This window comes from Desmodus rotundus, chromosome 5, assembly GCF_022682495.2.
Source record: "Desmodus rotundus isolate HL8 chromosome 5, HLdesRot8A.1, whole genome shotgun sequence".
NCBI classification, from domain to species: Eukaryota; Metazoa; Chordata; class Mammalia; order Chiroptera; family Phyllostomidae; genus Desmodus; species Desmodus rotundus.
Window position 1 is genome coordinate 47,478,622 of NC_071391.1, and position 22,776 is coordinate 47,501,397.

The following is a 22,776-nucleotide window of genomic DNA, read 5'->3' on the forward strand; positions in this document are numbered from 1 at the left end:
CTGGTCGCGGAGCACACGCCTAGGTTGTGGGTTCAGTCCCTGGTTGGGGTATGCAGGAGAGGCAACCAATCAATGTTTCTGTCCCTCCTTTCTCTCCCTTCCTTCCCCTCTTTCTAAAATCAGTAAGGAATGTCCTTGGGTGAGAATAACAAAATTTTTTTTAATTAAAAAAATTTTATGTACATCATTCTGTGTCATCTTTCTATGTATTCTTTTAAGAGCTGCATAGTATTCCACTATATGATTTTACTATAATTTGTTTTTCCAGTCTTATGTTATGGACATTCAAGTATTTCAATTTCATAAATTCCTATTTTGATGATAGAGTTAACCCTTGGCTTATAAAGATAGGAAGAATTAGAATACATTGGTAAAAGTAGAGTTGCTGAGTCCCAAGGAATGCAAATGACAAGGCTTTTGGTATGTTCTGACTGACATCCACTTAACTGACCCGTTCAGTCAACTTTTGCTCTGCATTTCCTCTGTGAAATATCCTGGCTGATGCCCACAGCATATTCACGGTCTTTAAGCTCTTTGAGGTCTACATACTTCTGACTCTACTGGGTAAGTTGAGTGCTTACCAAGGATGCCAGTTACACTGGTTTTGAAATTATGTTAATTAAATATGTTGAACTAATGAAATATGAGTGTGAAAAGGCAGAGAATGATTATGTCTGAAAACTAAGTTGATTGCTTTGTAAAGACTTGGTAAAGAAGAGGGTTTTTTTGTTTGCTTGATTTTTTAAACTGCTATTATAGTATGAGTGAGCAAGATAAATGCAAAATGTTAGGGGAAAGATTTTTAAAAAATGAAAAACAACCTAGCCCTGACCAGTGTGGCTCAGTTGGTTGGGCATCATCTCACAAAGCAAAAGGTCGCCAGTTCGATTCCTGGTCTGGCCACATGCCTGGGTTGCAGGTTCAGTCCCCATTCGGGGCACATCCAAGAGGCAACCAATTGATGTTTCTCTCTCATATTGATGTTTCTCTCTCTTTCTCCCTTCCTTCCCCTCCCTCTAAAAAATAAATATAATAAATCTTTTTTAAAAAAAAACCCTAGATGACTTTTTGTTCCTAGATTGCTTTGTAAGTGTGAATAAAGACTTACCTTACTTCAAAGAAACTGGAAATTGTAAATTGTGCCTTTTGGTTATAGTTTATTAAAAGGAAAGCGAAAGTGAACTACTTCTTGTAGTAATCGGTGGACTAATGAAAAGATTAGTTATTTTTGATGTACATTTGTATATTTGAGTTAAAACAAAATGTAGGTATTATGCATCATTTTTCATTATTTTCTGCTTTAACTGAAATTGTTGATTAGTTGACCTATCACTGGGCCCTGTCCATTGCCTACAAAGGTTCTAACTGTATTATTGCTTTTCTACAAATCTGACTTAACATACTGTGTATTAAAATTTTTAAGTTTTACCTATTTGAGGGAGTTCGTTTTATTTTAATTTGCATTCTTTTGACTAATCATGAATTGACCACATTTTCATATATTTATTGGCCACTCTTCATGTCCTTTGCCCATTTTTTTAAATTGATTTTTTAGAGAAAGAGAGAGAAGGGAGGGCGGGAGAGAGAGAGAGACAGGAGAAAGAGAGACATCGATTTGCTGTTGAACTTATGTATGCGTTCATTGGCTGAGTCTTGCATGTGCCCTGGCCGGGGATTGAGCCTGCAGCCTTGGCATATTGGGTCAATACTCGACTGAGCTACTCAGCCAGGGCCTAAGTGTGAATTTGTTTCTTTTTTTTTTTTTAATTTTTTATTGTTATTCAATTACAGTTGAATGCCTTTTCTCCCCATCCCTCCACCCCACCCCAGCTGAACCCCCCTCCCTCCCCCACCTCCACCCTCCCCCTTGATTTTGTCCATGTGTCCTTTATAGTAGTTCCTGTAATCCCCTCTCCTCACTGTCCCCTTCCCACTCCCCCCTGACCATTGTTAGATTGTTCTTAACTTCAATGTCTCTGGTTATATTTTGTTTCCTTTTTTCTTCTATTTATTATGTTCCAGTTAAAGGTGAGATCATATGGTATTTGTCCCTCACCGTCTGGCTTATTTCACTTAGCATAATGCTCTCCAGTTCCATCCATGCTGTTGCAAAGGGTATAAGCTCCTTCTTTCTCTCTGCTGCGTAGAATTCCATTGTGTAAATATACCATAGTGTTTGGATCCACTCGTTTGCTGATGGGCACTTAGGTTGCTTCCAGTACTTGGCTATTATAAATTGTGCTCCTATGAACATTGGGGTGCACAGGTTCTTTTGGATTGGTGTTTCAGGGTTCTTAGGGTATAATCCCAGCAGCGGAATTGCTGGGTCAAAGGGCACTTCCATTTTTAGTTTTCTGAGTAAATTTCCATACTGTTTTCCACAGTGGCCTCACCAGTCTGCATTCCCACCAACAGTGCACTAGGGTTCCCTTTTCTCCGCATCCTCTCCAACATTTGTTTGTGGATTTGTTTATGTTGGCCACTCTGACTGGTGTGAGATGGTACCTCATTGTGGTTATAGTTTGCATCTCTCTGATGGCTAGTGAGTGAGCATCTTTTCATATGTCTTTGGGCCCTCTGTATGTCTTCCTTGGAGAAGTGTCTGTTCAAGTCCTTTGCCCATTTTTTAATTGGGTTGTTTGTCTTCCTGGAGTGGAGTCGTGTGAGTTCTTTATATATTTTGGAGATCAGGCCCTTGTCTGAGGTATCCTTGGCAAATATGTTTTCCCTTACTGTTGGTTCTCTTTGTATTTTAGTGCTGTTTTCTTTAGCCATGCAGAAGCTTTTTATTTTGATGAGGCCCCATTTGTTTACTCTTTCCTTTATGTCCCTTGCTTTAGGGGGTGAATTTGTTTCTTTATTGTTAAGAGCTTTTATAATAATAAGAGTATTGATCCTATGCCAGATATATTGCATATTGTTTTTTCTAGCTTATTGTTTATTATTGTTTGCTTATGATGTCTTTTGACGTACAGATATTTAATATTTCTAGATATTAAAACCCATCAATTTATTCCTTTATGGTAACTGCCTTTGGAGTCTTGCTTAGGGTAGTCCATGATATATATAATCTCATGTGAATATATATAAAACCACTTTTGCTTGCATAACATAGTTTGTAAGAGTATTGATTCCAGAGACAAACTCATTGGATTTGATTCCCAGGGTTCAAATCTTGGTCCTGCCACTTACTAACTGTGTGACCTTAGGCCACATAACTGGGGGTGAAAATAGGATTTACCTCTTAGGGTTGTTATGAGGATTAAAGCAGTTAGAATTAGGCCTGGAACATAGTAAGCACAATATAAATGTTTGTTAATTAAAATTGTAAATATAGTGTTTTCTTTGGATTTTTATTTATTTTTTACATTTTAACTTTGTTATTTGGTTTGAAGTAGGGAATCTAACTTAATTCTTTTTGAAATGATTAGCATGTCAACACTATAAAATAATTCATCCTTTATCTCACTGGTTTGAATCGTCATCTTTTCCAGTATTTAGGACTGTCCCATCAATCTGTCTGTCCTTGCGCTGTGACTAAGGAAGGGATCTTTAGCTTTGGACTCTGACCTGGGTTTCTGGCCTGACTTTACTATGTCATGTTGGGAAAATTACTTAACCACTTTTTAAACCTCAAATTCCTCGTTTGAAAAACAGATATAATACATTACCTATCTTACAGATTTTTGAGGGAATTACATGAAGGTAGTGTCTGTCGTGTGTCTGGAACAAAACACCTATTCAGTAAATGTTAGTGCCTTTTTCTTTTTCTGTAATAAAAGTTCAGAGGCAGGAAACAGCTGTGTGACCTGTAGTGTGCTCTTCAATGTTTTGTCACTTTGAAAGAACTGGGTAATTCAGACTTAATTGCTTTTTAGGTCTAGGAACTCGGTACCCAAAATATGCAACACAGATAGATAACACAGTATCTGTGTCGCCTCCAGGGACAGTACATTAACTGGGAGGACACAGTACCACATATCAGAGTGTCCCAACCTTGGCAGCCTTGGCACTATTGGTGATTTGAGCTGGACAGTTCTTTATTGTAAAGGAGCTGTTCCGACACACTGTGGGCTCCAGCTTTGTTGGGAAATCGGTGATGATAAGTTAACCTTTACCCGAAACACATGTCCTTTGTGTTGGGATAAGTCTTGGAGGAGTGTGGAACGGGAGGTTTATGGCATGTTTCAAGAGAAGGTGAGCATTTTATTATTTGTAACATGGGTTGTTTTGTCTTTTGAAACAGGTAACATGCCTGGACATTTCCAGTGGAGGAGGCCTTGGTGTGTCTTGTAGTGCTGACGGGAGCATGAAAGTCTGGCAGGCTTCCAATGGAGAGCTCAGAGTAAAGGCTTTGGATACACTTTTAGGGTCTTGTACATGACAGGTAGTCGAGGAAAGGGTGGACTGGGTCATGGAAAGAAGAGTGTCTTGTTCTGAAAATATAGTACCATGGCACCTCAATTGACCTTTGTTCCATTTGTTAATCTGAGAACCATCCTTGAGCTTGGTGATTTGCCACAACAAATTGGCCCAGTGAATGTCCAAGTGGGTGGTGCCTTGGAGTGAACTGTCTTCAATGATCAGTTTCTAAGACAAAGTAGCTAGGCTGTTAAACTAATTGTATGGCTTAGCTCCCCAGTGTGTACAGAGGATTTTAAGAAGAGGTGAGTAAGAGTCCTCAAGCTGCCCTGGCTCTTGTGGCTCAGTGGATTGAGTGCTAGCCTGTGAACCAAAGGGTCACCGGTTCAATTCCGAGTCTAGGACACATGCCTGGGTTGCGGGCCAGGTCCCCAGTAGTGGGTGCATGAGAGGCAGCCACATATTGATGTTTCTCTCTCTCTCTTTCTTCCTCCCTTCCCCTCTCTAAAAAATAAATAAAATCTTAAAAAAAAAAAAATGAGTCCTCAAGCCTCCTCAGCCTTATATGTAGAACCAGATTTAGGGATGGCTGTGAGAGCCATGGAGTTCAAATCCACATCTGTAGCCAAAGCTGGAAAGGGAGCCTACAGCTCTTAGAACACTACCTGGTAGACAGATAAGCTAAAGTGATGCATTGGACCTCCTTAGTTTTAAAACCTAGCATGTGAGTATAGCATGTAGATATTTCATTTATGGGATCAAGGATACAGGAGGTATGAGAACATCAAGGGATGGACAAGAGAACTAGCCTGAAATTTTCTTTTGTTTTTCCAGAGAATATTGGAAGGACATGTGTTTGATGTGAATTGTTGCAGGTTTTTCCCATCAGGCCTTGTGGTTCTGAGTGGGGGAATGGATGCCCAGTTGAAGATCTGGTCAGCTGAAGATGCTAACTGTGTGGTGACCTTCAAAGGTCATAAAGGAGGTATGAATGGTGATTTTTTTTAAAGCCTTCTTTAATCATCCCCAGAGACAAATCACTAAACAAATAGAAAGAGCAGCTTGTTTTCTGCACAAATACAAATAATTCATCCAACTGGCCATTTAATGAGCTGCTGTTTCCCCAAGGAGTAGAAATTCCTTTGCTACTCAGTCTAGTTATTGCTAGCTGGAACTAACTGCCTTACACAAATAGTTGTTTTCCACAGTTGGTAAGGGCGGAAATTCTCCCCAGGAGATCATCTCCTTGTACGCTGGGAAGAAGAGAGAGAGAGATGAGCCCACATTGTCTCATTACTAGTCCTTTGGCTGAGGCGACAGTAGAATGTGGCACATGGCTGTGTTACTACACGTCAGAAGTAGAGCTTGGTACCAGCTGTTGCTTTCCATGGATTTAAATCACAGTTCAGATTTGAAAAAATGGATAGTCCATACAGCCAGTTGATAGCAGGTTGTAGAGACAGAATAAGAACATACTCCCTTTGTAACTGATTGGTTGGTTTGTTGGAAAAAACATTACACTTAGAGATGTTTTATCCTTAATTGAAATGGTAAAAAGGTGATACATAATGTTATTTTTATTTTATAAGTTTGGATATTTTTGAAAATGTAATAACGTTCTCAAATAATTCCTTAACTTGATCCCTCCTTTGGAATTGTAATACACATCATCTATACCATTCATTTGGGAATTAATTATAATTCATTATGTATTGCCCCACACTTAGGGCATTTAACCCAGTGTTTTTGACTTATGTACTTGACTGTATTATAAATAACTTGTGTATAAGGATTGAGTTTTAAGTTTTAATATTTCTTTATAATGGTTTGTCAAACTACATAGAGATCATCTAGCAAACACTTTAACCTCAGCAAATAAACGGTTTTCTTCCAAAACTGCAAGTACATGGCTGCACAGAGAGGGAATAGAAAGGATATTCGGAGCCTTCTTCACATTTAGCCTGAAGAACTGACAGGTCTAAGGAGTCAGAGCAGCCCGCACAGTCCAGGAACCAGGAGTCTAGAGGAAAACGGAGGGATGTTCCTTCTGAACATCTAAGGTGCGGAGGAACTTCCCAGTGGAACCATGCATGACTGTGCATGTTGAACTTCACAAACTGCGTATTCAACATCAGTACACACTTACTCAACTTCGGATACCTTTGGGTTACTGAGTGTGCCCTCCATGTGAATCCTAAGCCTCCCAACATTCTTTGGTTCTCCTTAAGGATACATATGTGTCACTTGGCTTAGAGTGGATTACAGAATGTTTGTTAATCTGGTTTCAGCGGTTTTTTAAAGAATTTTATTTATTTATTTGAGGGGAAGGAAGGGAGAGGGAGACAAACATCAATGTGTGGTTGCCTCTCGTGCGCCCCCTACTGGGGACCTAGCCCACAACCCAGGCATGTGCCCTGACTGGGAATTAAACTGGCGACCCTTTGGTTTGCAGGTCGGAGCTCAATCCACTGAGCTACACCAGCCAGGGCTGATTTCAGCTTTTATTCATATAGTTGATTCCATTCTTTTGGCCTTGTGAGAAAGTCCTAGGGTTGGGGTAGAAAAGGAAGACTTTCTAGATGGCAGATTTTTGGTGATTGTTACTTGAAATTTGTACACAGGTAGTGCCATTCACAACTCCCTAACCACAGCTACAGCAGCCAGCCATGAGTACATGTTTTTAAGAACTTTTTTTCCCCTAAAGCTTGAATCACTTCCATGGAACTCAGTAACGTTTAAAAATAGTTGTAACTTTCCAATAAAGACATAAACAGATCTTTGATTGCTTAATAAGTGCTGGAGGCCCTTCCTAATGTTCCTACAGGTGATTCTGTAGGATTCTGAAAAGATATAGGATCCTTTTCTAGTTAGATTTATGCTGAATGTGGTAATGGAGATAGAGTAAAAAGTTGGATTTTCTTTAACGCAAAATACTTACAAATATTAATACAAAATACAATTAAATATTATATAGCAGCATAACATGTTGCTTCCTTAGATCTGTTTTTGAGAGGAAGACTTTTTAAAACCTTGTTTATAGTGGCTTTTATCCAGTAGATGTATAATTGCAAGGATTACATTTTTCCAACTGTAGTCAGCTATATAATTTGGAGTTAGTTTTTACTTTAAATTGGATATATTTGGAAGCTTACACTGTGATTAGCTCCTCTGAGTTGTCTCTAATCATATTTTCTCAAACAGGCCCTAAATTGGCTACTTTTTCAATTTGTGGCATTTTCATAAATTAATCTTTTTCTGAAGAAGTCTTTCAAGGTGAAATTTCCAGGAAGAGTTGAGGCATTTGGTCAGTTGCATGGGTTCTCCATCGCCTATACCTTACGTTAAGTTGCTGTGGAGTTTCTTTATCAAGGTTTGTATATCTGAAGTCATCTCACCTTGAGAGCAATGGGAGCAAGACAGAGATCACTAATTGGCTAAGGGGCCTTTGGTCAGGTACTCTTGATAGTCAGTCTGCAAGTATTTACATAGGATCAGTAAATAGGTTTTAATAAAACAAGTACCAGCCCTGCCTGAATCACCATAGGGTCGGACTACTTTCTGCTTTCTGCAGCCCTGTGTCATCACGCCCATGCCGCTGTGTTATAACTCTGGGTCTGTAATTACCTTTAACTGTTTATGCTCTGTGCTTCTAAGGCCAGAGACCATAGCAAAACTCAGATAATGGGTAATAAAAGGACTCCAAAAATTATAAAATCTACCCTGACCGATGGGGCTTAGTTGGTTGTGTATCATCTGGCAAACCTAAAGCCATAGGTTCGAATCCCAGTCACGGCACATTCTTGGTTCTCAGGTTCGGTCCCTGGTCAGGGCATGTATAGAAGGCAGCTGATCAGTGTTTCTCTCCCTCTCTTTCTCCCTCCCTTCCCCTCTCTCTTTAAAAAGAAAGTATAAAATCTGGATATTTTGGATGTTATAACACTCTGGATCTTATTTGGTCTTTTTTTTAGCAGGCAGTCCCTGTCAAATTATGGTGCTAGGGCTTGGTAGATGTGTATGCTCAGCCTCCTGCTGGGCTCCTTTAACACCACTCCGGCAAAAGCAGAGCACTGTTCACAGTGTCTCTTTGTAAACAGGTGAGGTGGTAGCTCAGCTTCCCCTTGGCCCTGGTGAAAGTGGGCCCCTGACTTGCAGCCACCTCAACTTGTACCACCTCCTTGCCTCCAAGTGGGCTTGTAAGCTCACTTTCCTGCTGATTGACACCAGAGTGGGTGGGTGGGGAAAGTGGAGTGCCGTTTCCCACGACTTCATTCTGCCTCTTTCCACCTGTTGCTGTCAGGTGGGGTTGGAGGCTCCGTTCACCTCTGGGCCCTGCTGACAGTCCCCAGCTGGGCCTGGTCAGTGTCACTGGGTGGGGGGATGCGAGTGCTACCTCCTGCTTCCTTGGGGTTGGGGTAGAAGATCATTCCTGATTCAGCCCCACTGAAACTTCGGGTGAGGGAGAGGTAGTGGTTTTCCTGTTGCTGTTTGAGTGGAGTGGGTTTTCTGTTCTCATAGGCCACCTCTTTCCCAGGCTTTTGCCTGGGGCAACAGATTTTTTTTGGAGTTTTTGGTGGTGGTGGTGGTTTTTTTTAACTGCCTGGTTTTTTAATTGGTTCCATGTTAGAGACTTCTGCAGTGTCCTGTCCAGGATGTGTGAGAAGCAATAAGGAAATCTAGGGAACTCATTGCTCTTCAAGCCCTGAGGGCCGTAGATGGTCTGCCTTCTTTCCATCTTTCAGTCTTCCTGTGCTTGTTTGTTGCGTTGTGTCCAGATTTTTTTAGTTGTAAGAAGAAAGACCTGGGAGGAATGGGGCTACTCCATCTTGGCCAGACAAGAAGTCATACCCTTTTTTTTAAGATGGGGAGACTAACCCTTTCATTTAGTTCTCAATGAAAGAAGCAGATCTTAAAATAGTGATTTTCATATGGAACTCTCTAAGGTGTCTATTTAATTTTTGCTTAAAAAACAGGTTTTTAAGCCAAGATAAAATCTCAAAAACCATTACTCTAGAATACTCCACTAAAAAATAAAAATCCAAAGCTGCTTTTTCCATGTTTGTCTCTCACAGCTGGTCTCTTTCCTTTTTTCTTTTTTTGGACGGAGAGAGAGAGGAAGAAAAACCCCATTGATTTGTTCTACCTACCTATGAACTCATTGGTTGACTCCTGCATGTGCTCTGATCAGGGATTGAACCTGCAACTTTGGCATATTGGGACAACACTCCAACCAACCAACCTACCCAGCCAGGGCTCTCACAGCTGGTCTTTGTACCATTGGGAAGCAGGGACTCCGTGTTCTATGTATTTGTTTTTCTAGCACTTGAACATGCCCAGCATGTAGATTATATCCAGTACATGTCTGTGAAGGAATAGAGTCATTTATGCAGATCTTTCTTCTCTGCCCTTGTAGTTTCTTTACTGCCTACTCCATCTTAGGGTCTTTCTTTTCCCTTTTGCCAGGTATCCTAGATACAGCCATCGTTGAGCGGGGGAGGAATGTGGTATCTGGTTCTCGAGATGGAACAGCACGACTTTGGGATTGTGGGCGGTCAGCCTGCCTGGGAGTCATTGCAGACTGTGGTTCTTCCATCAATGGAGTGGCTGTGGGTGCTGCTGACAACTCCGTCAACCTCGGCTCCCCGGAGCAGACGCCCAGTAAGTTCATAGTGACATGTGAGCTTATTTTGTTTCCCTAGGCCCCTTCAGTATTTGCTTTAATTCCTCCTTTTCTTCCTTTTCCTTTCCTGCTCTATAGCTGGTATTTCTATTTTTACCATTAGATTAATATTTATGGCAAACCTGTTGTTCCTGTTGCTTTGGAATCTGCAAAGGAGCTCTATGTCATAGTTACTACATTTGAGTAGTTATAGTTTCATATCAGATGCCTGTAAAACAGAACAATACAATTTTAGCTGAAATAACTTAGTGATTCTTGGAAGAAGAGAGTGTTTTCAGTTAGTGTCAATGAGAAAGATGTCACAAAAGAAGTTGCCTTGAACCTGGAAGGATGGATTCTGGGTGAACGGACAAGCACAGGAAGGATGGGAGAATGGAAACGAGGGCAGGGTCAGCAGGGCCTGCACTCCATGTTGCCTGATCCAGCGTAACTGCTTTGTGCTTGTCTTTCCGAATTCTCCACAGGGTTCGGCATAACTAGCTCCTCTTCTCAGGACACTTTTTCTTCCTTGGCATCTGTGATACCACACTACACTGCTTTTCTTCCTACCTCACTGGCCGCTGCTTCTTAGTCTCCTTTTGTAAATTTCCTTTATTCTACCTTTAAAGTATTTTTTTTAAGTTTTAGAGAGAGAGAGAGAGAGGAAGTGGGGAGAGGGGAGAGAGAGACATCAATTTGTTGTTCCACTTATTTATGCAGTCGGTAGTTGCTTCTTGTATGTGCCCTGACCAGAGATCGAACCCATGACCTTGGCATATCCAGACAACACTAATCAACTGAGCCACCTGGTCAGGGCCTGTCCTACTTTTGAACATTGGAGGGCCCTCAGCTCTAACTACAGTTTCTCCCTAGGTGATCAATGGCTTTAAGTATTGTATTTAAGGTGGTGATTTCCAAAAGTATGTCTAAAGTATAGGCCTGGGTTTTTTTCTATGTTTAGAAGCCTAATAGCTCAGACTTGCCTTGTCTAATAGGGAGTTTCTTATTTCCCATCCCTCTCCCATCTGTTTTACCCTATCTTCCCATTTGCTCAAGCCCAAAGCCCAAGATTCATTCACCATCCACCCCCACCTTTCCTCATGTCCCACATCAGCAAAGTCTGTCATCTCTACCTTCAAAGTGTTTCTAATTTTTCCACTTTACTTTCTCCCTCCTATTCTCCCTCCTGCCAGCATTCTGGTCCGATCCATCATCATTGTTCTTGTCTTGTTCTCCTATAATCCATTGTGGTCATTGAAAAAGCATGAATCAAATCCTGTCACTGTTCCTTGTCTCTGCTCTTTTCCAGTGGCCTCCTTTTTTACATATATTAAAATCTTAACCTCTTACCATGGCTTATGACAAACCCTTACCCTTTCTGACCCCTGCACTCCTCTCTAGCCTCACATCATAGCACCCTCTGCCAGGCTCACTGTGTTCCAGCCACAGGCCTTGTGTTTGTTCTTTTAGCATATACCTTCTGCCGGCAGGTGCTTTTCGAAACTCTTCGTGTGACTGGCTTCTGCTTGCTATTCCGGTCTCAGTTGAAAAGTGGCCTCCATGGAGCCTTTTTAAAGTTGAAGTTTATATTTAAAGTTACCTTTCTCCCCAATCTTCCCACTGTCTATTTACTTTTGGTAATATTTCCTGTTTTATTTTCTTTGTAAAACTCATCACTATCTCAAAGTATCCTATTTGTCTACTTATTCCACTGTTTGCTGGTTCCCCTAAACTCCTAAAGAGTAAGGACCTTGCCTGTTGGTACATCACTAGTTCCTTAGTACCCAGAATAGTGTCGGATACATTGTTGTCCCTCAATGAATATTTAGTGAATGAATGAATTCTATTTCCTTCAGACATAAGAGCCCTGAGGGCAGAGACCGTTCTGTTCAACATTGTACCTCTACTCCTAGTATGGTATCTTGTCACAGTTTTTTACACAGGACTTAATAATAATATATTTAAGTTGGGTTTATTGAAATATATTTTACATAAATTTAAAGTCACTCTTTTTAATTGTACAGTTCTGTGAGTTTTGACAAACGTGTATAGTCATATAAACAATACCACAGTCAAGATATAGAACATAATAAATGCTTTTTAAAGTTAATGAGCGGCCCTGACTGGTGTGGCTCAGTTGGTTGGACATTGTTCTGCAGAGTGAAAGGCTGCGGGTTTGATCCCTGGTTGGGGCACATGCCTACATTGTGGTTTCAGTTGCCAGCTAGGGGCATGGACAAAAGGCAACTGATTGATGTTTCTCTCATATCGATGTTTCTCTCCCTCTCTTTTCACCCTCCCTTTCTCTCTCTCTAAAAATAAATAAAATCTTTTAAAAACAATTAATGAGTGAATCACGAACAAAGCAATTCAGTAAACAACCATCAGTATCCGTGCTTTCTGGGTACTGCCAGCTGACTAGCCTGTGACTGACATAGTTCATCTGTCATGCAGGTGAACGGGAGGTTGGAACAGAATCGAAAATGTTGCTGTTGGCCCAGGAAGATAAGAAGCTTCAGTGCTTGGGACTACAGAGCAGGCAGCCGGCAAGTGGTTCCTCTGAGATCTTTGAATTCCTGGGGATGCTGGGTCACTCTGCTTCCTGACAAGCTATTTTGGAAACATTTCTACATGCTGGCTGTATTCACCTTTTGAGAAAACTGCATGAGTGAGAGGCAGTACATTGTAGCAGTTAAAAGCATGGGATTTGTTATAGGGCAATGTTTAAATCCCAGCTCTTCCATTTAATGGCAGTGACATTGGGCAGGTTACTTAACCTCTCTGACCCTCAGTTTCCTCTTATTAAACTGGGCCTGGTGGGACCTACCTCATAGGGTTACGTGATGAGAATTAAATGCTCTACTGTTTGTGACCTTTGTTATTTGTTAAGCTACTCTTTTTCCCTCTTGACCTTCATGTGCCTTCATATGTAAAATGAGGTTATGCAGACCCCTTTCTACCTCTAAGGTAATGGGAAGAAATCTGAGTAAAGCACTCAGGGCTCTAAGATCAAATAATGATCAGAATTGTCTTTTATAGAGGAATTAATTGGTTTTCTTCCTTCATCCTCTGGGGCTTTGCTGGGTATGCTGTATTCTTAATTAAACTCTGAATTCCCGGGATCAGATTTTAAAAATTTCTGTCCATCACCCTGATAACTTTAATGATTTGGTTTAGCCATAGGGCGTGTATTTTCATTTTATTTTGCTCTTTTGTTGTGCTGGTGATGTTACCATTTTTAATTTTTGTTCCAGAAACATCACTATTTTTTATCATATTGCCTTTGAATTCTTGAATTTCCATGCTGGCTTTTACTTCCAAAGGGATATCAAGGATTTTTGTTTGTTTTGTTTTGCTTTACTTTGTTTTTTTCCTTTTTAGAATATTCAAGGGATAAATGATCAATTTGAGCTAACAGTAAGGAATAAATAAAAATCAGATAATTTCCTTTTTTTTTTTTTAATTTTTATTGTTATTCAATTACAGTTGTATGCCTTTTCTCCCCATCCCTCCACCCCACCCCAGGTGAACCCACCTCCCTCCCCCACCTCCACCCTCCCCCTTGGTTTTGTCCATGTGTCCTTTATAGTAGTTCCTGTAATCCCCTCTTCCCACTGTCCCCCGCCCCCCCCCCCCCCCCCCCCCCGAGATAATTTCCTTTTTCAAGTACATGGGAGAATTGTGGTTCTTTAAGGTTCTTTAAATTGCCACTTCATTTAACTCTTTTCTTTCTTTCTTTCTTTCTTTCTTTCTTTTCTTTTCTTTTCTTTTCTTTTCTTTTCTTTCTTCTTTCTTTCTTTTCTTTCTTTCTTTTCTTTCTTTTCTTTCTTTCTTATCCTCACCCGAGGATATGTATATTGACATTAGAGCAAGAGTGGGGGTGGGCAGATTGAGAGAAACATTGATCTGTTGCCTGGACACACCCCAACCGGGGATTGAACCCACAACCTCAGTATGTGCCCTGAGCAGGAATCAAACCTGCAACCTTTTGGTATATAGGACGATGCTCCAACCATCTAAGCCACCCTGCCAGGGCTAAGCTTGTTTCTTTTCCTGCAAAGTGTCTCCCTTCAAAAGGTGGTTAGAAGTGACATGAAGCCAATCCTGAAAGGTGTGAACTGCAAGTTTCTCAAATGGAAGGCTGTGATGAAAACAGTGCAAGGAAGGATTTTTGGTGTTGAGGGTCCTATGAGTCAGGGGGTCGAGGGCTAGTAGTTTGAAAATCACTGCTTCAGAATACCGTTTTATATAAACTGCTGAAGTCCTCAGCCAACCTCAGGTTCCTGAAATCCTGGGAGCGCTTCTTCCTCAGTCGTTAATGAATGCATAGTTTAAATCAAGAATGCTTTATGGGGAAAGAAAGAAAATATCTCTAAAAATAGTAAACTTTTTATTTTCTTCGTGCCTGTTTATTCCTGGAAACAAATTAAGCTTTAACAGCATTTTTGTCTCCTGCTTCTTCCCAGATATTCCACTTTATTGGCTCAGATGCCTTCAACTGCTGTACTTTTCTCTCTGGCTTCTTGCTAGTGGCTGGGACACAGGATGGAAACATTTATCAGCTGGACGTGAGGAGTCCGAGGTGAGTCACCACGCATCTGCATGACCTACAGAGTGGGAGTTTTTATTGGCTGTAGCATAGCATATAGATGACTGTTTAGTCAAGGGTATATTTTTCCATTCATAAAGGTTTTCTGGTGTGAGTTGTCTGATTTTTAAAATTATTCCTGGAATCATAGTAAAAGGAAATTTGACTCATCATGGTGGTCCGAGTGTAGTGATTGCTTTGGAAATACTGAACCAATACTTCACTTAAAATGATTGTGTAAAACTGAATTTTGAGGAGCTCAGTAATTTTCTCCATGGTGTTAGATCTGGGTTGGCCTAAGACTGATCATTTTTCAAGTTCAAATAAGCCTGCTCTGGTTCTTTATTTAGCTTTTATAATAACCTATCTAAAACAGGCCTTATTCTGATCTTAAAGCTATCCAGAGAAAATCACATAACCTCTCGGTCCCAGGATTTTCCAGTGTTTACAGTTTCTTCCTCCTTCTGTTTCCTCCCTTTGTTCAACTGATACTTACTGAACGGCTTCCGGCTTTGTGCAGGACACTGAAAAACAGAAAAGATACAGACTCTGCCTTTGAGGCATTTGGAGTCTAATAGTCACACCGGACTGTGGCGGTGCATTGTGATCAGTGGTCTGACAGGGCGATACACAGGAATAGGAGGAAGCGCTGAGGAGAGGAGAGAAGGTGAGATTGCGTCTCCAGGGAGCTGAGGCTTTCATTGCACCTTGTCCAGTAGGAAGTTACAGGTAAAGAAGAAAGGGCCCTGCCCTGGGTAGAACGGCGTGCAGGGAAGCGCAAAGGCATGTGGAAGGAGTTTAATATGACAGGTGTGTGCCCCGCAATGGCTCCGCAGTGAGAAATGATGTGACAGCAGAGCACGAGTTTGCTTAGAAAAGACTTGCCTACCAGCCTAAGGAGCTTGGACTCTATTCCAAGAGCAGTGAAGAAATTCCAGCTAAAGAGTGACTAGCTTATACTTTTCTTCCATAATTTGTTACTTTATTTTTGTACTTGTTTTTGCCTCCCTGGAAATAGGGAATCTCTGATTACTATTATAAAATCACTCTTACATATATAACATATATATTTTGTTCTCACTCACCTTCCGTTTTGTTTTACAAAGTTCTGACAACTTTAATATTTCACAGCTGTCTTAATTGTCTATAAGTACAAAGGTTAACATGTTATGTTAAACCCTTGTCAGGCCTCCCTGAAAACTGGAGATGCTGACGGTGACCAGGTTCATTCACCTCAGTGACATGTTTAGAGACATGTTTAGAGGTGGTCCAAGGTGTGAATGGATTATCTTGATCTACCATTTAAGGATCTTGCAGGAAAGAATCCATGTGAATGTTTAATCTGTATTCACCTACACCCTGTCTGCTGTTACGTGGTTAGTAGTATATACTCAGGCAGTGCTTTTGAAGAAGAAAACTAAAATTGCCCCTTTTACCCTGAATCCTAGGGCTCCAGTGCAAGTCATCCACAGATCAGGAGCTCCAGTTTTGTCCCTGCTGAGATTCAGAGACGGATTCATTGCGAGCCAAGGTGGGTCCGGGGCCAGTGGAGAGAGACGGTTCCGTGTGGTTCAATTAAACATAGGTTTAAGTGCCAGGTCTTTGGGGCTAGGCGCGTGGTCCTCCATGAATGCTCGGCATACTGTCTTAGCACATAGTGTTTATCACTCTACATTGTAACTATCTGTGTCCCCCTCCAGTCCAAGTTCCCTGAGAGGAGTGACTGTGGCTTATTCATCGTACTATCCCAGCATTTAGATCAGTGCCCACTATGTAGTTGGTGTTCAGTAAACATTGGTAGAGTAAATGTATTGCTCCTTATGGTACAACATTGAGTTTCAATAATGAATCAGTTACAGTCTGACCTAAAGGAGCTTACAGTTAGTGAGACGGACAGCTGTGGATATGTGATCAAGTGCAATTTGATAAGCACTGCAGCCGAAAACTCTGTGGGAACATGGAGAACAGCTGGCTGTCGTGGTAGATGTGCTGCAGGGATGTCTTCGCAGACCCGGTGACGTGTGTGCCGATGAATATTTTACCAGCGGGAGATGTAGAGATGAACATTGAAAGGCAGAGCTGTAGTGTGTACAAAGTCACAGATGAGGGAAGGGAGCAAAGAGAAGGAATCTGTCATTTACTAGGTGCCTACTATGCAGCAGGTCCTATGTTGGAGGCTTTACATAAATAGTCTAGGTAAAGTGAGTGCCTTGGTGTAGCCAGGACAAGGTGTTTGGAGTTGGGGAGTGGGTTTGGGGGAAATGCATGGAACAAGGTGTTCACTGAGGGACACTGTGAACCTCCACGGGAGTGATGCCAGTGAGAGGACGGGACAGCATGGGCTGGAGGGACCGTCTTACCTGAGTCTCTCAATGTATCAGTTAGGGTGTTTGTGGCTGTTAGTAACAGGACCCAGTAGAAAATGGCTTCAGTAATTAGGAAAGTATACTACTTCACTTAATAAGAAGTCCAGGTTTGTGATGGTTTTAGAGTAGATTCATTTAGTGATTCAAAAACAGTCAACAGAGGAAATTAAAGAAACTTGGCAACTAAGTCAGTGTGGTGTCCTAGATTGGATCCAGGACATTAAAGACTGGCAAAACCCAAGAAAGTATCCGCTGAAACTGGCTGGCTACTCTACAAGGTGCTGCAGAGGGAATTCTGTATTTACTTTAGGAGTTGGAAATAGATGATCTGTGAGGTCCTTTGGAACGCTGTGATTCACTAGAGAGGAGATTGAAATCGCCAGATTAAATAATTTTTAGGATGTGAGGGCAACATCTGTCACCCCATTGATCACCAGGGTTGATTTGGCTGACCTGCCTGGCTAGGCGGGTGTCCCCTTCCTCCCTCACCAATCCATGTGCGTCCCTCCCGAAGCTGCGAGCTCGGTCGAAGAGGATGACCTTCCCCACTAGAAGAGAGGACCGGTCTTCGGTCAAGGGTATACGTGTAGGTGCACTTTCCTGCTAGAACCTCCAAAAAATAATAATAATAATTTTTAAAACTTTTTATTATGGAAATTGCCAGACAGATACAGAGGTAGAGAGAATAGCATAATGAACCTGATGTACCCATTATCCAGCTTCAACTATTACAGTTCATGACTAATCCTTTTTCATGTTGGTAACATTTTACAGACATCAGATTATTTCATCTGACAGTATTTTTATATATATATGTAATACATATATACATACATATATACATACACACATATATATTAAGAAAAGGTAAGGACTGGAGGCAGATTATTTTTAATAATAATAATATAAAAAAGGATAAGATCCTCCTGTATGTTGCTGGTTGGAATATTAACAGATTAATTAAAATACAGTTTATTAACATGATTTTGGAAAGCAGTTTTTCAGATTTCTGAAAAGTTTTAAATATCTTTTGATGCTTTTCCAGGGTTCTGTACAAAGTCATAATATTAATAAAGAAAAACTATACATAATGACATTCTTTGGTGCAGTATGCTCTCAACCATGTAAAATAAAAATTTGTACAAAAAAAGATAAGAAAAATACATTAAAATGTTAACAGTAATGCCAGGGTCCAGCCTCAGCAGGTCTCAGGGTCCCCGAAGGACGGACGGCGCAGGTGACGAATGAGGGATCAGACACCAAGTTTGATGCCGGAGAACGGCCAGCCCTTGTGGGTCTGACCGAACTCAAAGAGTTTAATCAAGCTTTATTTTTATAGGGATTTGTTATATAACATCAAAGGAACAGGTGCATGGCATGATTTCTCAAGCAGAAAAAGTTTATACAGAAATACCAAGGAAATATACAGGAAGTTCTACAGATTTGTTTATACTAAACAAAAGTTATTTTGACCAGGAGGGCTATCAATCAGACAACTACAAGTAACTACATGTACAAAGTTTCAAATGTCTATTGATCATCTGATGTCTAACAAAGTTTTCAGAATTTGGCATAGGTCAAAAAGATACGCTAGACTAGCCAGCGGTTATATGTAAACTATTAAAGGGTCTACGTGGTTAGGCTTTCTAACTCAGCCATCTATCTTCCTGTCTAGGTTCTTTCTTTACACACTTTGCAGGGGATGATCTTTGTATTTGTTCCCTCGTGCTTAAACCATAATAGTTCACCTATTTTCCTCGCTCTTTTATCCATCTAGTTCCATCAATTATTATTCCTGTCCAAGGTATGGGGGAGGGGTGTACTAAGGGGGACATCTAGTAAAACTTTTCTCCATTTTTCAGGCAGCTAGCCTGCCCAATGTCTAATATTAATCTTCCACTAGGTAGAAGAAGTAGGCTGTGGAGGGGTTATAAGGGACTTTTGTTCTGTGGCCAAGAAATCATTTTGTACAATTGCATTGGAATTCTGCAGATCAGTGGACCTGAAATACAAGTGCTCAAAAATCCCACCACCTAGTAATAGCAAAGACATGCAGGAAGAGATATACAGGAAGTCCAGCCACAGCTGCCTCTGCTGTGCAGACGCATCTCATCTGTCCCGACTGTGTCCAGGGTCGGCTGTTGGTCGGCTCCCGACACAGTAATTATCTTTGACTGGTAGATTATAGGTGACTTTATACTTCTCTTTATTTTTAAAGTTTTATTCAATGAGCATGTTCTACTTTTACATCAAGTGAGACAAGAACAACAACAAAAAATCCCCGTCATCAGCAATGTATAGATCATTCCAAGTTTCATTTGTCCATGCTCTGAGAAAAAAAGTTTAAAAATGAGATATGCTTTTATTTTCTCAGTATAACTTTTTTCTTTGCCTAATATATATGGTCAACTCTATAGATTGAAGAAGAACTTGGGAGCATAGATTTTTTTTTTTAGAAAAACATTTATATAGACAAATTCCCTGTTAAAAAGTATTGTCTAGGATAGGTTTGCAAACAGTTTGGAAGTTGGAAGTAGATGATCTGTGAGGTCCTTGGGAATGGTTTGAAAATCAAAGACAAGCCTTCTCCCAGAAGGCACTTGACCTTCAGTCCTCTCTAGCGCAGCATCGTAGGCAGCCACCATCAGGCCCTCATATTTGACTTGTGTAATGAGACCGGCTTGCCTTTCTGGGTCTTAGGGTTATCTTCTAAAATATTGAGGTTTTAAAAATCTCCTTTGCATGCATCTTTCTCTTCAGTTTTCTCAGTTTTCTTTCTGCCTTTTAGGTGATGGAAGCTGTTTCGTTGTCCAGCAAGACCTAGACTACGCCATTGAGCTCACTGGGGCTGACTGCGACCCTGTGTACAAGGTACAGGTCTGACTGGAGACCAAGTCTGGGGGTGTCTAGAGCTTTGGAGGGGACTGAATCCAGCTATTCTGTGATTATTCGGGGTGATAAAATAGGAATGAGATAGAAAGAAATCAAAATTTTGAGTCAGATCTAGAAACTTGAAAAATTACTTCACTTCCCCAGTCTGTCAGTTCATCTGTAAAAGAAGGGCAATAGTGACATAATGCATATGAAAGCTCTTTGTAAATTTAAAATATTCTCTAAATATTAGCTATTATTATTATTAGTTCAAGAGTGATTGTCTTATTTAAGTAGACTGTAAAGAGAAAAATAAAAGGGGAAGTAATATTTATTGATCAGACACTGTGCTGGATGTTTTATATAAAGTATCTCATTGATTAAATGTTACCATTCCTTGAAGTATAGGTATTATTTTTTTTAATTAAAAAAATTGTACAGTTAATACATGCCTATAAAAAGTCAAGCAATACAGAATTATGCAGACTTAAAAGTCCCCTCTAAGACTATTTTAGTTCAATTCTTTTCAGAAGTAACCAACATTAACAGTCTGACACATTATCTTTGAAGACTGTTTTTGTGTTTATGTATTTATGTAAATAATACAGTTTTATCTTAGTTTGGACATAATTGGGATCATCCTATATATGAGGTCTGTCCAGAAGGTATCCAGCCATGTAATATGAAAAACAAAAGACATTTATTAAAGAAGACACAAGATACAAGAAACATTATACATAGGACAGTGATGCCTCGGTCCCTTTCAAATAGGCACCTTGGGACCTCAGTCCTCCCAGTTGCCGTCAGCTGCTCTGTCACATTTTCCTGAGTCTCTTCAATGGTCTGAAATCTATTCCCTTTCAAAGGTGATTTTAGTTTTGGGGAAAGCCAGAAGTTGCAGGGTACCAAATCTGGGCTGTAGCAAGGCTGAGTCACGTGGGTGATTTGCTGTTTCACAAAAAAACTCTGCATGAGATGTGATGCACAAGCAGGCATATTGTGATGAAGCTGCCAATCGCCGGTTGCCCACAGCTGCGGCCTTCTGAATCATGCAAATAGTTTCCATGGAGGAATGTTCAAGCTTAACACAAAATTTTAACTCGTTCAGTCATTTTGAATGCGACAGCCACACAGTACACATGCTCACTCAACGGCGTTTACCAGCCCCACTGACGGGTCCAGTGAAGTCATCATTGTTCACACGTGTGCATTCCAGTCCACTCTTGTTGGCTGTCAGGTAACATCGGTATCACACAAACCATTCTCACTGTATTAACAATGGCTGGATTTTTTCCCGATTGACCTTGTATATTGTCTTATGACTTTTTTTTTTTCCACTTATCATCTTGGAGCTTTTTCCATGCAGATGGATATAGGTCCACTTCATTTGTAAAAGTTTCTGCATAGTGTTCTATATTGTGAGTGAACGTGTCATTTCCATCGTACAAATAAGGAAACGGGGGCCCAGAGAAAGTTGAGGAAGTTGCCTGTGGTCATGTCGCTAATACTAACCAACCTGAAATTCAAAAAGCTCACTCTTGAATTCATGCTATGTCCACATTTAGGGATTCTTAACCCTCTTTAAGTCTTAGACTTCTTTGAGAAGTCAATGAAACTCTCAGAAAAAAGGCACATATTGAGAATTTGTTTACGTACAATTTTATGAGGTTCACGGATACCCAGGGCTGTCTGTGGACCATCTCCCCCCAGGTACAGACTCTCTGCACTGAACCATGCACAACACTAGTAGGTTTGCTCTCCACTTGGCTAATTAGTATCTCTGTTCTGTAGTCATAGTGCACTTGACCCTGGCCAGCCATTTTTAAAATACATGTGGGTATAATTCTCTTCTTGTCTTTGGAGTCAGTAAAGTTTCTCAGACTCCCTTGTACTAGAAGAGGATGAATGACTAGGCTCTATTTTTTTGAAATGGAAGAATTCCAGGCTCATCTTGGGCTGTGAACTCTTGTGTTCCAGGTAGCCACGTGGGAGAAGCAGATCTACACATGCTGCCGTGATGGTCTCGTGCGGCGCTATCAGCTCTCTGACCTCTGATCCCTCGGAAAGAGACGTCCTAGTTAACGAAAACCATTGACCCGATCAACAACGAGCAGAGACATCATCAGTCCTTCCCAAGGGCCATGCCCTTTATTATCTTGGGCACCCTTTGGAAGTCACAGAAAGCCAATTCCATCAGCCATGTGGAACTCTTATTCCATAACAAGACTTATTTGAGCAAGAAGCTCATATGTGCTCACTGCGTTTGCCCCAACTTCTTGTATAAAGTCACCCCAGCAACACAGGGTGAAGTTACGGATTGCTTACAGTTTGATCTCACACCAGTTGTGTTAAATGTTTACAGGACCAGAGGACTAAAGCCTGTTCTGTGAAGGAAATAAAGAGAATACATTTGGAACAGTCTGAATTTGAAAAATTTTGTTAAATACTCTTATTCCAGCAAAAACTCAGTCAAGCTGATGGAACTCCTTTCTCGGGCACTTCCTGTTGGCCTGGCCATAGAGAAGGGCTGCTTGACAGCAGCAGTAAATGTCCCATTAGCAGCAACCTGGGAAAGATTTTTATACAGGGAGGAAAACCAACCATCCCAGTTTCCCTTGGACTGAGGGGTTTTCTGCTACCTGTGACTTTCTGTCCAGGCAGACCGACTGGGACTGTCGGCCTGTGCACAGGCGGTTGTAAAGGCAGGGGCTGTGGGAATGTGGTCCCTGGAACAGCTCTATCTGTATCACTGGGGAACTTAGAAATCTTTGAGCCTTAGTTCAGACCTAAATCAGAAATTCTATGGGTAGGGCCCACAATCAATATTCTAACAAGCATTCCATGATTCGGATGCATGCCGAAGTTTGAGACCTAGAGGAAGAGATGGTAAAGGGCACTTCAGTCATGGGTAGAACCCAGGGCTCATGGGACAG

The 22,776-nt window shown here is 40.9% G+C and overlaps 1 protein-coding gene across 2 annotated transcripts in view; it reads left to right on the forward strand.

The window, feature by feature from the left end:
• PAAF1 (proteasomal ATPase associated factor 1) overlaps positions 1-22,259 on the forward strand; it is a 32,481-nt gene extending 10,222 nt beyond the window's left edge. For both annotated transcript variants that reach the window (XM_024572664.3, XM_024572666.4), the window contains 8 exons: positions 4,247-4,345; positions 5,197-5,347; positions 9,823-10,017; positions 12,473-12,564; positions 14,485-14,600; positions 16,055-16,137; positions 19,761-19,843; positions 21,821-22,259. In XM_024572664.3, the coding sequence (XP_024428432.1) occupies positions 4,247-4,345; positions 5,197-5,347; positions 9,823-10,017; positions 12,473-12,564; positions 14,485-14,600; positions 16,055-16,137; positions 19,761-19,843; positions 21,821-21,898 (897 nt within the window). In that variant the 3' untranslated portion in view covers positions 21,899-22,259. The remainder of the gene's footprint in view (positions 1-4,246; positions 4,346-5,196; positions 5,348-9,822; positions 10,018-12,472; positions 12,565-14,484; positions 14,601-16,054; positions 16,138-19,760; positions 19,844-21,820) is intronic.
• The last annotated feature ends 517 nt before the right edge of the window (positions 22,260-22,776 follow it).